The sequence below is a fragment of the Bos indicus genome, chromosome 24 (genome assembly GCF_029378745.1).
Source record: "Bos indicus isolate NIAB-ARS_2022 breed Sahiwal x Tharparkar chromosome 24, NIAB-ARS_B.indTharparkar_mat_pri_1.0, whole genome shotgun sequence".
Classification (NCBI taxonomy): domain Eukaryota; kingdom Metazoa; phylum Chordata; class Mammalia; order Artiodactyla; family Bovidae; genus Bos; species Bos indicus.
Window position 1 is genome coordinate 40,916,029 of NC_091783.1, and position 15,485 is coordinate 40,931,513.

The 15,485-nt window shown below is 42.9% G+C and overlaps 1 protein-coding gene across 6 annotated transcripts in view; it reads left to right on the forward strand.

Moving 5' to 3' along the window:
* The window catches only part of PTPRM (protein tyrosine phosphatase receptor type M), a 666,464-nt gene that overhangs the window by 240,024 nt on the left and 410,955 nt on the right, over nucleotides 1–15,485 (forward strand). For all 6 annotated transcript variants that reach the window (XM_070778532.1, XM_070778534.1, XM_070778533.1 and 3 more), the window contains exon 3: nucleotides 4,919–5,190. In XM_070778532.1, coding sequence (XP_070634633.1) covers nucleotides 4,919–5,190 — 272 coding nt within the window. The remainder of the gene's footprint in view (nucleotides 1–4,918; nucleotides 5,191–15,485) is intronic.

A 15,485-nucleotide genomic window follows, 5' to 3' on the forward strand; every position in this document is an offset into this window, starting at 1 on the left:
GAATTGCAGCACACCAGGCCTCCCTGTCCATCACCAACTCCCAGAGTTCACCCAGACTCATGTCCATCGAGTCAGTGATGCCATCCAGCCATCTGCACTTGAGCTGAAGGGACTCTGCTGTTCTATAGATGTCACGCCCCTGTTTGCTAATCCTATTAGCTAATTTGCATTGCAGCAACATGCCATGTAACATGACATTCTGGCTCAAAAAGGGAAAAAAGGAGAAAGTATACAAGTCAGGAGGACTTCCCTGGTGGCTCAGAAGGTAAAGAATCTGCCTGCAATGCAGGAGACCCAGGTTCCACCCCTGGGTCAGGAAGATCCCCTGGAAAAGGGAATGGCAACCCACTCCAGTATTTTTGCCTGGAGAATTCCGAGTACAGAGGGGCCTGGAGGTCTGCAGTCCATGGGGTTACAAAGAGTAGGACACGACTGAAGTGACTCAACACACACATGTAAGTCAGGATCATTTACGTACCTGCAGTTCATAACACCTGAATTTCATCTTGACCTCAAGATAAAAATATTTCTATACTTTAGACCACTTAAGAAGCTGACAGAGCATTCTGTGCTGGGATGAAGCTGAATGGGGTCAGTATTGAAGGACAGGCTGTGTAGTGGGAAAAATGGTGTCTTAGGGAACTCCAGTGATTCCTGAACAACTACAGTAGGAAGTTACCCAGTTTACCCAACCTGTGTAAAGAGACCCTTCATCTACGCGTCCAGATCCAACCTCCCCAGATACAGGAGACCTTTCCCTTGTATGCGCATCAACGCGTTTACCACCTCTGGTCACCACATGAAAGTGATGGAAACACTCCAAGAAATAATATTCTTTCTTTTTTTGTATGTTTTGTTTTGTGCATTTTCTTTATATATTTTTAAAGTTTTCTTTCCTTTTGGCTGCACTGGGTCTTAGCTGATGCACGCATGCTTCCTCTAGTTGCAGTGAGTGGGCTTCTCTTATTATAGAGCATAGATTCTAGGGTGAGTGCCCGTGAGTAGTTATTGCTCCGCAGCATGTGGAATCTTCTTGGACCTGGGATTTAACCTGTATCCCCTGCATTGGCGGGGGGATTCTTTAGCACTGGACCACCAAGGAAGTCCAGAAATAATATTCTTGACAATGTGATGATACTAAAGGTTTTGGTGTTTCAGAGTCGGCTTCAAGTCTATGTCACACCTTGGCCTCATCAGTGGGAACATTGGACATTGTAACTATGTTGCCAATGCCACAGCCCCAAATGACAGAATGTGGAATCAATTTTCTTATTTTACTAAAAGCAACAGAGTACAGTTTTTAAGTCTTGTTGTAAATACCATAGCCAGCTATAAGTTTGTGATGGGGTTGGTCAACCCTGCATCTCTTGAAGAGACCCCCGCCCCATTTTGTAGAATATAGCTAACCCCAATCATTTCGGTCACATTCTCTTCCACACATTCAGTCTCTCTGTCCCCATCTCTTTCTTAAACCACGTTTGCTGTTCTTCCTTATTACTGAAATATATGTTCCCTAGCCCCTCCCTTGTGGCTCAGCTTTCATATTTCCAGGTACATAACATTCATCTCTTGAAAAATTGCTGTATTTTCAAATAGCACTTGTAATTTTCCTTCACTGTCGTGAAGGGGTTTGTTTTCTCCATATGTGCTCGCATGGCACAGGAGGAAACCTGGGGTTATTGGAGTGTAGCGAGATGAGTAATGGGATGGAAACTCAGAGGCTTTAAGTTCGGGGTTTGCCACTGACTCATCCTTAAACCTGGATAAGATGCTTCCTGGTCTCTCTGTGATGAAGTTCCTGTTTTTCTTGAATGGCATTAGCAAGAGCTCATCTAGGAAAGCGGTCTTGAGAGCTAACAACTAGATGCAAACATTCTGTAATATTGATCGCTTAATAATAGCCTATTAATTTTTAAAGGATATATCTACATTTTTTTTTAGTTCTCCTAATAATTCTCTGAGAAAGGTAGTCTCATTTTGCTGTTCTGCTGTTTAAGAAACCACAGCATGTAGATGAGAGAAAAATTCTGCACCTTTTCTAGGATTGTGTATGTATGTTTATAGATATATGTGAGCGTTTACTAAAATATATTGGGTTGGCCAAAAAGTTGTTCAGGTTTTTCTATAAGATGTAATGGAAAAGCCCCAAAAAACTTTCCGGCCAACCCTATACCCACAAGCATTCATACATGTAAATTGAAAATTATGGTTCACAGTGATGGAAATTTTTAAAGGAACAGTCAACTGAGGGTAATAGTCATTTTCCACAGTGGAAACGTCCAACCACCCTGAGCAGTATTTTTTTTTCACTTTGATTCTCCAAATTTACTTGTTCTTCCCTCAGAATTTCAATACATTTTCCCCTCTCTGCTAAAGAAGACTTGTGATGACCAGTTTTCCCTTTTATCTTAGAAGATTTTATCTTACGCATTGTGATATATAAAATTCCTGTCATTATTATAGTTGCCATTTCTTGAACCTTTCAAGTGACCTTTCCTAAGATCAGGGTGCCTGGGAAGCTTGCATCAATATGGAAACTCTTGGTCACTAATGGGTGGGTTAGTGCCCTGGATGAGAAGATAAAAGGAGTTACAGAGACTTCTGTGAATGACCATCCTCCCTGGACACAACCGCTGACCAGACTTCATCACCCTCCCCACCTCTGGGCAAGGAGCCAGTTGTGCCAGCAGTGGGGGAGGAGCAGTGGTGCCGAGCTGCAAGAAAATCATCCTGTATTGACGACAAAGAACATCATCTTGTCTATACAGTTTCTAAGGTTCCTCAAACCAGACCGGCCTGTTCCCTTTCTCTAGATTATATGGAAATTTTAGTGGTGGTACCATGATAGAATCGTGCTGTCTAGAGATGGTGGAAAATTCAAAATCTGCACAGCCCGATATGGCAGCACCTGGCCCCACGTAGCTGTTGAGTACTTGAAGTGTGGGTCGTGTGGCTGAGGACCTAAACTTCCAGTGTTATAGAATTTTTTTTTTTAATCCAGGTGCTGAGTGCTTTTTTAAAAATGTAAATTTATTTATTTTAATTGGAGGCTAATTACTTTACAATATTGTATTGGTTTTGCCATACATCAACATGAATCCACCACGGGTGTACATGTGTTCCCCATCCTGAACCCCCCTTCTACCTCCCTCCCCATACCATCCTTCTGGGTCATCCCAGTGCACCAGCCCCAAGCATCCTGTATCATGCATCACACCTGGGCTGGCAATTCATTTCATATATGATATTATACATGTTTTTTTATTTATCTTTTTGAAATTGAAGTACAGTCAATTTGCAATGACTCTTGAGAGTCCCTTGGACTGCAAGGAGATCCAACCAGTCCATTCTGAAGGACATCAGCCCTGGGATTTCTTTGGAAGGACTGATGCTAAAGCCGAAACTCCCGTACTTTGGCCACCTCATGCGAAGAGTTGACTCATTGGAAAAGACTCTGATGCTGGGAGGGATTGGGGGCAGGAGGAGAAGGGCAAGACAGAGGATGAGATGGCTGGATGGCATCACTGACTTGATGGACGTGAGTCTGCGTGAACTCTGGGAGTTGGTGATGTACAGGGAGACCTGGCGTGCTGCGATTCATGGGGTCGCAAAGAGTCGGACACGACTGAGCGACTGAACTGAATGTTGTGTTACGGAGAAGGCGATGGCCCCCCACTCAGTACTCTTGCCTGGAAAATCCCATGGATGGAGGATCCTGGTAGGCCGCGGTCCATGGTGTCGCAAAGAGTCGGATACGACTGAGCGACTTCACTTTCACTTTTCACTTTCATGCATTGGAGAAGGAAACGGCAACCCACTCCAGTGTTCTTGTCTGGAGATTCCCAGGGACGGGGGAGCCTGGTGGGCTGCCATCTATGGGGTCGCACAGAGTCGGACACGACTGAAGTGACTTAGCAGCAGCAGCAATGTTGTATTAATTTCTGTTGTATAGCAAAGAAAATCAGATATATATATACATATATATATACATATATATATATATACACACACATTCTTTTTTACATTTTTTCCCATTATGCTTTATCTCAGGATATTTAATACCATTCCCTCTGATGTACAGTAGTACCTTGTTATCCATTCTGTATGTAATACCTTGCATGTACCTACCCCAAGCTCCCAAATATTCCTTCCCTGTTGTTTGGTCGCTAAGTTGTGTCTGACTCTTTGAGACCCCATGAACTGCAGCATGCCAGGCTTCCCTGTCCTTCTCTATCTCCCAGAGTTTGTTCAAACTAATGTCCATTGAATCCATTCCTTCCCCACATTATCCAGCAATTTGACTCCTGGGCATATATCTGGACAAAACTATAATTCAAAAAGATACACACACCCTTATGTTTATAGCAGCACTGTTCACAATAGCCAAGACATCAATGTCCATTGACAGATGAACAGATAAAGAAGATGTGATATGTACAGACACACACACAATGTAATACTACTCAGCCATAGAGCAAAATAATCCCATTTGCAGGACCATGAATGCAACTAGAGATTATCATACTAAGTGAAGTATGTCAGAGAGAGAAAGACAAGTATCAGATAATATCACTTATATATGGAATCTTAAATATGACTCAACATTACAGATTTTTAATTAATTTCTTAAAAAAACTGCATGTGGCTAGTGACCATCAGATTGAACAGTGCAGAGAAAACCATGCATGTTTCTTAGGAGACTAATCACAGTGACATCAAGGGGCTTTGCCATCCACTCATCTTGAGAACACTTTGGGGGTAAAAAGAAGTGAAAGAGAGAGGACTTTGAAAGCCAAGGTCAAGTGTGTAGAATTGCAGTGTTGACCCATGGACATGATGATGGCTTCTCAGAAATGAACAGGAAGTAGTTTTTCATATTGTGACCCTCCTTTGATTTTTTTTTTTTTTTTTTTTGCAGGCTCCTTCATGTTGGTGAACACATCCGGGAGACCTGAGGGACAGAGAGCCCACCTCCTCCTACCTCAGCTGAAGGAGAATGACACCCACTGCATTGACTTTCACTACTTTGTGTCTAGCAAGAGTAATTCTGCCCCTGGGTCACTCAATGTCTACGTGAAGGTCAATAATGGGCCTTTGGGGAGCCCTATCTGGAATATATCTGGAGACCCTAACCGTACATGGAACAGGGCAGAACTGGCCATCAGTACCTTCTGGCCTAACTTTTATCAGGTATGCCCTTTATTTTTCATTTCCTGTTTTGTAATATCCTATAACTTCTGAAAATATAAATCATTTTTCTATTAGTCTAATTGGAGAATGGGTAAGAAGCATTGGTATTTTTAGACCAAGGTAAAGAAAGTTTGTGCTCTTGGATAGGGAATATATTAAAGCTTTGTTGTATATTACCTTGAGAAATGAGTAAAAAGCTAAAAAGTTAAACTTGTTTTGTATATATCAAGTTAAGAAAATAGAAAGTCATCTGTAGCAGGGCAGGAAGTACTGTTTGTAAGGATGTTTAACTTTCTGTGTTGTGTGTGTGTGTTCAGTGCTCAATTGTGTCTGACTCTCTGCGACCCCATGGACTGTAGCTCACCAGGCTCTTCTATCCATGGCATTCTCCAGGCATGAATATGGGAGTGGGTTGCCATTTCCTCCTTCAGGGGACATTCCCGGACCATGGATCGAACCCACTTCTCCTGCATTTTCTGCCTTGGCAGGTGGATTCTTTACCACTGCGCCACCTGGGAAGCCAGCAGTACATATGTAAATTGCTAAAATCCTTTCGGCGTGCACTTGGGCAATACATTTTAGAAGTGTTAAAAAATTAGATAAGTCTAATTTTAGCAATCTACTATTAGGAATTCATCTTAAGGAAATAATGAAGACCGGTTGCAACTAATTAGCTACAAGTATATTCATGGCAGTGTGTTTACAATAATGAAAAATCAGAGACAGTATTACATTTCTAACAATAGAGGATGAGTTAATGTATGCCACCTCAATACAAAAAGTCATTTTGCAACCATTAAGAATAACATTACAAAAGATCATTTAGTAATATATATAAGCTTATGTTCTTAAGTGGATTAAACTGGTATAAAATCATAAAGCATCATTTTGGATTCAATTTTAAATTAAATACATATGTATTAATACATAAATATGTATATATAATTGGCCTTCCCTGTTGGCTTAGATGGTAAAAGAATCTGCCTGCAATTCAGGACAGCCAGGTTCGATCCCTGGGTCAGGAAGATTCCCTGGAGAAAGGAATTTCAACCCACTCCAGTATTCTTGCCTGAAAACTCCCATGGGCAGAGGAGTCTGGCGGGCTACAGTCCATGGGGGTCACAAGGGTCAGACACCACTGAGTGACTAACACTTTCACTTTACACATACATAATTAAACTATATGGTGAAATAAATAAATGAAAAAGTAATATAGCCCCAGCTAGTGACTAAAGTTTTTCTTTCCTTCAGATGTCATATCCTAAATTTTGCACAATGCCTATGTGCTATTTTTATGTATAAAACAAAAAAGAGTAAACAGTAATTTTTCCTCCAGAGGAAAATGCTCTACTTACTGCATATCCTTCTTTTTTATAAATGTATTGATAACCTGTCAGGGGCATAATTAAAAAGTATGGCCTTTAGGACAAAGTTTCTTCTTTTGTTGGATTAAAATGGAAGCAAAGGAAGTGGGTTTGGCTAAGGTAGGTGTCAGGAGGGTCTATGTGATGGATGAAGCTAAGGGGCTGAGTGTTTTGAGAAAGTCCTTTTGAAGGAGACCTTCCTACATTAGCACTCGTGGTTAAGAACCCGCTTGCCAGTGCAGGAAACAACAGGAGACATGGGTTCATTCCCTAGGTCGGGACAATCCCTTGGAGCAGGAAATGCAACCCATTCCAGTATTGCCTGGAAAATCCCATAAACAGAGGAAGCTGTGGGCTCCAGTCCATGGGGTTGCACAGATGACTGAGCACATACGCCAAATCTCAACAGTAGAGAAGGCCCGGCAGGTGCCCATCTGGAACCTGCATGAGAGCCTCCCTTGGTCTGCTTGGCCTCGAGACAAGATCAGAAGGAGCATCCTGCTTATCTCTGCCCTAATCTTCTTCCTTCCCCACCCAGAACTTCTAAGACTCAACTCTTTCGGGACCCTCCACAGCTGCCAGAGCCCAGCGCATGGGTTTAGTTTTGGCACTGGCTACATTCCAGTGTCTAGATCCCAGTGCCACAGTTAGGCGTTGGCATGCTACAACTAAGGATCTCAAATGCTGCAACGAAGACCCAACAAAACAGAATAAATATTTTTAAAAAAAATAAATAAAGGAAGTGACACCTTTTTGAGACCCTTTCTCACTGCCCAGGGAATCTGCTTCCCCCAGACACTCCCATTATTTAGGCTACAAGATATTAATACATGATAAAGATCTAGCAAATTAATGTGGAGTGACCATATGCTTAAAATACTACCATATTAAAATACTTTATATTCATATAGTACTTTATTTCCATAAGAGGCTCTTTACACTTTTGAAGGTAGTTTTGATCTCATGAGTAAAGATTGGTGAATGAAGTCATTTAAGGAATTTCATTTTATACTGTTATGATTTCACATTATAATATTGCTTCAAAACGGGTAGCATCATCATCTAGTAAAAGAACACGTGCTTTGCATCAGACAGAACTGGATTTGGATATGAAATCGGTTTTTAGTTTGGGCAACTTAAACTTATGAGCCTTCCTACTTACAGGACTAAGTTAAAGACAGGGCGAGGCGGGAAGAGGAAGGCAAAGCACAATTTGGATGTTCTCATCTCTCATTAAATGGTGGTAATTTATGGAGATTCAGATTTGTGGAAAACAGAAAAAAGGAGAAGTGGATAATAGTTGATACTTTTTCCTGCTCAGTCACTCCTTAAATGTGTTTGGTGCCGTGGCAGAAAGTGTGCAATGAAAACAGTTTCCGGCAACAAATCATTCATTGAAACACTGAAAGGGAAGAACCCAGGGCTTTGCCACCAGAACATTATAGCAAGGTAGCCCTGGCACTGCCATCATGGTGCTCTGCCTACCCCTGGGGGCAGGTGCGCTGGGTGGGGGAGGGCAGGCACGGGGGTGCTGTGCTGAGCGCCTCCTATCTCTCCTGTCTCTGATCCTCCCTTACTTATGTCAACAATGTCTGTTTCTCCCGTATCTTTGGCTGCAAGATCCTGAGTCAGTTCTCATCTCGGTCAGAATCTGAGTCTTGTAAGTTATTGGGTTTGGGAAGGTTTTCAGTGCAACTGAACACCACTGGCCTGTGTATATCGGATAAATATAATCTGTTCTCTTGGGCATCCCTTTGTTTTTACAACCTGTCTGCTCACATGATCTTTATTAGGATGTGTAGCATTTCAAAACGTTTCTTGGCAGAGTGGAGTGTTCTTGCCACGTAGTCGTTTAGTGGAGCTTTTCCTATTTATGGGAAAATAGTATTCTGCAGGTACCCATCACGATGATGACTTGCATGGAACACAGGGACTTGCAGGTTAATTACTGTTCATTAACACACAAACCGTCAAGGGTATGGAGCTTGAAAGTGAGAGTGAAGTTTCTCAGTCTTGTCCAATTCTTTGCGACCCCACGGACTTTAGCCTGCCAGGCTCCTCCGTCCATGGATTTTTCCAGGCAAGAATACTGGAGTGGGTTGCCATTTGATTACCGCGTACTTAATTCCTCAATTAGTGTTGTCCTAACCGCTGTGACGTAGAACCTGCCGCTCTGTTAGGGGCAGCATATGCACAGGCTACCTGCTTTCGCCAGGGCACCTGGGCTGTAGCCCCTGCTTGCTTTGATTTACTCACTGACTGCCATTTGAAGAATAGCATTTTCCTCTCTCAAGCTCCATTTTGCTTTGTTGTGAAGGTTTTGGAAAATACTTCACTTGGATTCCATTCCTTCTCTGCTCCTCTCTCTTCTTCCCCACCCCCACAAGTTTCTGGAGGCCTCTGATGGATTCCTCTGGGTTCCTAACCCTGTGGGCACCCAGAGACACTCCTGGAACCCCACATTCACTGCCCTGCTTCTGGATACAGTGGCTCTGAGTCCTGACTGAGGGCAGTGATCTTTAACAGAAATGGTTGTTTTGAAAAGGAAAAAATGCACAGGTAGTCTAGAAATCCATCACCACCACCCCCACTCAGCTCCTGAAATAAGGGGTCATGCCAGGCAGGGGACAGTGACAAGAAGGATGGGAAAGTCAGGGAAGATGACGGTGTTCTGGTTGCTCCACTTGTTGTCTAGTTGCTCAGTCATGTCTGACTCTTTGCCACCCCATGGACTGACTGTAGCTTACCAGGCTCCTCCGTCGTGTCCAACTCTTGCTGCGAACCGTGGGCTGTAGCCCACCAGACCTCCTGTAAAAACAAATCACTTAGATGCACTGAAGGGCCTGGCAGGAGAGGAGAGGTGGATCCCTGCTCTCTGTTCTCTGTACACCAAGCTTACCAAGGGACTAACATTTCTTGGGAGGCTAAGCCAAGATTGACCCTTTACCCATCTGCCATCTTTCCTGGTGGATGATGGTTTGAGGGACTAGGAAGGACTTGGTCTTTCTTACCTCTTGTCTTCACCTTCCAGCTGGACTCCCACATGACAGCCTTGGTTTCTTACTGGACTGGCCTTCAGCCCACTTTCGAGAAGGTCACGAAAGCCACGCTGAGTGGTAGCAGCTCAGCAGGCACTTGCTGCTAAGTTGTTGTTGTCGTCCCGTCACTAAGTTGTGTCTGACTCTTTGTGACTCTGTGGACTATAGCACGCCAGGCTCTCCTGTCCTTCCCAGAGTTTGCTCAGATTCATGGTCATTGAGTTGGTGATGCTATCTAACCACCTCATCCTCAGCCACTTTCTTCACCTTTTGCCTTCAATCTTTCCCAGCATCATAGTCTTTTCTGATAAGTCAACTCTTCGCAACAGGTGGCCAAAATATTGGCGCTTCAGCTTCAGCATTAGTCTTTCCAATGAATATTCAGGGTTGATTTCCTATATGATCACTGGTTTGGTCTCCTTGCTGTCCAAGGGACTCTCAAGAGTCTTTTCTAGCACCACAATTTGAAAGCATCAGTTCTTCAGTACTCAGTTTTCTTTATGGTCCAACTCTCACATCCATACATGACTTACTAGAAAAACCATAACTTTGACTATAGGGACATTTGTCACCGAAGTGATAGACAGTGTCTGAGGTCTGCATGGGTGAGTGTTTTCCAAACTGCGTTCCAAGGAAGGTTCAAAGGCATTGGCCAACCAAATGGAAAGAAGCACTGATTTAAGGGAAATCGAATCCATCCTGTATCACAAGGCATTTCAGAGCCCATGGGTGACACGGGGCAGGTGCATATACTGGGGTGAAACGTGGACATCCATCTGGGCTTTAGCAGAACATCTCTTGAGTCTCATTGTTTCCTGGAACACACTTGGGGAATCCTGGTATGTACTCATGGAAGAAGAGAAGGCTCCCTGACTCCATTAATTCCTTAGCTTATGGAATTACTTAATTCAATGTGTGAGACCAAGTGTGAGACCATTGAATCGCTTTGTACCAAGTGCAAGACAATCAGCTTGCTTTGTCTGTCTGGGGGACACAGGAAATTAAATATGGCAGTGAAATGAAGCCCTGTCTCAGGCAGGAAAGCTGTTCTAATCAGGTACCCCGCCCCCTGCATTTTGTGCTAAAAAGAGATGAGTTTGAAGAAATCAGTGAGGACATATGAGGCTGTCACTTTACTACAGACACAGAGCTGCTTTTAGGAAGCAGAGGGATTCACATGACAGTTTCATATCTTCAAAGATGATGTTTTATCCATTCATTGTGAAAAACTTGCATATCTCTGAGTTTCCTTCTCAGTTTATACTTGTTATTTGATGATTAAGGACAGGTCCTTCTTCTGGGTGAACATCTTCCATTTCCCTGAGTTCTGTCGCTTCTAGCTTCTCATTACTTTTCCTTATCACTTTCCTATTTCGTTTCCCTGTGCCTTAATTTGCTTACCTAGCCCATTTTGTAGAATGGACATTTGAGCCATGAGTAGAAAAGATTAGAAAAGAACATTTCCACTTTCTAAAAGAGAAAGGGAAAACACAAGAAAATTGAAGAAATTAGTGTTGATTGGTAGGGAAGAACATGGCATCATTTCAGAATGTCCTGAGTGATGTAACAAAGCACCAATAATCAGCTCCACTGTGAAGCTTGTCCTTTGAATGCTTTTAACCTAGAGAAAGTAGGTTTTCACATGACTTCAATATGTGCATCTAAACAAAGGTCTTGGTTCTTTTTTCCTGATTTTCTAAAGTCGTAACATTTGTGGTTTTGCTTTGGCTCTTCTTTATCACAGAAACTTTTCTTTTTCTGTGTATGTTTTAGTTTTAGTTTTTTATTTGGAAAATAAAGTAGCAGTTTTTGTGAACATGATATACTTAGCCTTTGGTGGGAGTGTCAAGATGTTTTTTATTAATGTGTGATGTGGGCAAATATTTTACAGTTTTGTTGAATTAAGTATGTAAAGAAAAATGCATAAGTAATATATATGTATTTTGATAAACGTTTATAAATTAAATATGCTCATGAAGTCATGACACATATTAAGAAATTGAACGCGCTCCACTCCTCCAAAGACTCGCCCCTCTCCCAGCCTCTGCCTCTCTCATATTTAGCCCATCCTCAGAAATAATCATGTCTTAACTTCCACTATAGACTGAATGTTTGTGCTCCCCTCCAAATTCATAGCTTGAAATTCAGTCCTCAATATGATACACTATAGCTTTTTATTTAAATCAAAACCAGAAAGGGGCTATGGGGCTCCGTGTGGGAAGACAGACAGATGCCACGGGAGCCCCTTTGTTCTAGGGACTGACAGATGGCTTCCACCAGCCCATCTTCCATGGAGAGTGTTTGTGTTGTAACCTAAGGCCTTTGCTTTGTTCACATGTGGCCAGGGGAAATGGCAGTGTAGAAAGCTAATTTTGCTCCTCACTGAAGCGGGGAGCACCAGAGATGCTGCCGGGTTAAACCTCTTCCCATCTCCCGTTTGGCGGACTCAGATCCAGGATGAGTCTTCATGAGCGAACAAAACAGCACTCATTAGTCAGTGGTGTAACCAGCTCTTTCCTAACTGAAATTCAGCAGCTTTCCCCCAAGGCTCCAAAGACGCCGGGGGTGCAACATCTTGTCCCCCAGAGACATTGTGTGTTGAGTGATGGAATGTCTATGGGCTCTGTCTCGCCTACATGTCTTTACTTCCCACCACTGCCAATAACATCTGGGAACCAGCAGCAGAAATGAGCATCGAGTCCTTCCAGCGGCCAAGAACTTTCATAGAAGTAGGCCTCGGTGTGAATCCAAACACACTCCTGCAGTTTTGTCCCAAACATCACTGTGAGTGCTGAATCAGTAAACACTGCACCGCTGCTTCTGTGGGGAGCACGGCGTCAGCCCCGCCACGAGAGCCTCTGGCCATGAGGTTTTCATCGACAGGTCAAGGCATAACCTTGGTTTATGTGTGCCTTGTTTAATGTATGTCATTGATTCCTGTCATTGAACATGGCCAAGAGCACTAGCTCAGGCCTGAAGGAAGTTTATTTATTTAACAAATGTGTTTTCTCTGTAAGACACATCACAGCCTTGTGTGCTTGGCACCGACCAGACAGCACTTTAGTGCTGAGCTGGGGGCCGTCTTAAACAGCAGCATCGCCAGTAAAAGGCTCGAAAAGGTGAAAAACGTGGAACATTTAGCCTTGGATGAGGACAGTTGTTAGCAGCAGGAGAGGGGAAACTAGAAGGCAGAGCCCCTTTTTCCCCAGCCTCTGCTGGGCCGCGTGTGTCCGGCAACTCTAGCGTTTGCTGCTCTGTCCTTGTTCTCACATGACCAAGAATGCTTTGTGAGGATTGATCTTGGGATTTCAAATAAATTACAGAGCAGTCAGATTCAGAATCAACAAATACTGAGGATTCATTGTGTTTTCCATTAAGTCAGATTCCCTGCCTCCCCCCTCAAGAAAGGTGATATAACTGTATGGTGACAAAATTATTCTAGAATAATGCAGTTTGACTCTGTGATTCCATCTTACCCACCCCCCACTTCGGCTTTCAACCTTTCAAATAATCATAGCTTAGGTTAGGCTGGAGGGCAAAGGCATTTATCCTAAAAATGCATGTGTATCAGTAAAAACACAAACATTTAGCTGCAATCTAGCGAATGCCAAAGGACTTTGTGTAGAATGAGATGTGAGAGGCTTGAATATGAAATTTTTATTATAAATTCTTCGTAGTTTGGCATCTTTATAGAGGATTTGCCTTCTAAATGAGCTGGGTTTTCTTTCCTTTTTAATAAATTTTTTCTTCTTTATTTTTTTAGTTACTTTTTGGCTGCATTGGGTCTTTGTTGCCGCTTGTGGGCTTTCTCTAGTTGCGGCAAGTGGGAGCTACTTTCTAGCTGTCCTGTGCCGGCTTCTCACTGTGGTGGCTTCTCTTGTTGCAGAGCACTGGCTCTGGAGCATGGAATCAGTAGTGTGGCACCCGGGCTTAGCTGCTCTGCAGCATGTGGGATCTTTCCGGACCAGGGATCAAACTGGTATCCCCTGCATGGCATTCTTAACCACTGCATCACCAAGGAAGCCCTGTTTCATTTTTAGTTTAATCGTTAAGACAGTGTTTTGAGGTTTATCAAGTAATTCATTTCTATGGTTTTGTTTTATGCTTTAAAAATTTGGTAATGATTACTGCAAGGTAATGTGGGTGAAAACACCCACCCCTGTAATAGAGTTGAAACAAGCCAGCCCAGGAGAGGGCTTTCTCCCTGCCATTGCTAGAGGAGTACAAGGCTCCCCCAGCAAGTGCAAAGCATATTGAACTTGCTGTGACGAACTATTGCTATCGACGTATGCTTTCTTGTTAACCAGAGTAATGGCAGCTGCTGGTGAGCCAAGCAGGAAGGTTTCCTCTTAAAGCAGGAGGCTGGATAGTAAATACTTCAGGCTTTTCAAGCCAGATGGTCTCTGTGGCAGCAACTCCACGGTGCTGAGATTGTGAGAGTCACCATAGATAATCCATAAATGAATGGGTGTGACTGCTTTCCAATAAAGCTTAATTTGCAGGCATGGAAATTTGAGTTTCATATACTCATGTTGGGCTTCCCTGGTGGCTCAGACAGTAACGAATCTGCCTGCCAATGCAGGAGACCTGGATTCTATCCCTGGGTCAGGAAGAGATCCCCAGGAGAAGGAAATAGCAACCCACTCTAGTATTCTTGCCTGGAGAATTCCATGGACAGAAGAGCTTGGCAGGTTATGGTCCATGGGTCACAAAGAGTCAGATACAACTGAGCGACTAAGCACACACACACACACACACATATTTCTCGTGTATCACAAAATCTTCTTTTGAGTTCCTGCTACCAATGAAAACTGTAAACACCATCCATGGTTTGTGGGCCAGACAGAAACAAGAGATTAGGGGCAGATTTGGTCCATTTGCTATAGTTTGCTGACCCTTGTCTTGAAGTTCGTGTTGTTAAAACTGTGTCATAAAGTTTGGCCCTTGCAGCTATATTTCTGGGTCAAATAGATGGCTACATTCTTACTTCAATCTAGAAATAAAGAATTTAGAACATATATGCATTTATGCAGTAAAAGTTATATATGTATATTTGTGTGTGTGTATATATGTGTATGGGCTTCCCAGGTAACACTAGTGGTAAAGAACCTGTCTGCCAACGCAGGACACATGAGAGATGCAGGCTCGGTCCATGGATGGGGAGATCACCTGCGGGAGGAAATAACAACCCATTCCAGTATTCTCGCCTGGCCCGGAAAATCCCATTGACAGAGGAGCCTGCTGGGCTACAGTCCATGGGTTTGCAAAGAGTCAGACGTGACTGAAGCGACCGAGCACACACACACGTGTGTGTACGCATGGTTGTATATTATATGTGTATATGCATACATAGGCAGTCGAGTCACATGAAGAAAGTTCAGACTTGGAAATAAAATAGACCTGGAATTACACCCTGAGTATGTGACCTCAGAAAAATCACTTAACTTTGTATCTACTGAGGTAGATAATATTCACTCCAGTGGATATGGTTGACTGAGAAAAATTAGATAATACATACAAAAGGTGCCTGGGACATGGATGTAAATGGTAAATAAATGTTTTTTGAATTGTTGATTTTTTATAAAGAAAAAAATTGGTGTGGTTCCCTTAAGAGGCTCAAGTCTTACTTCTAATATAGATTTTTAATAGGTTCTGTCCTGTTTGATAAAAATAAGCATGGCCACATCCCACATCAATTTTTACACCTTTTTTTTTTTTTGCTTTCCGGTGGTGCTGTCTATGGTCTTGTGTTAGTTTCCTCTGACTTCCATCTTTCTGGCTCTGGGAGCAGGCATCTCAGACACTCCTGTGATCCACCCCCACCCCTTCATGTGTGTTATATTTCTGTACAGCAATACTTGTCTTTTGATAGAGTGGTCCCTTGTTTGAAAAA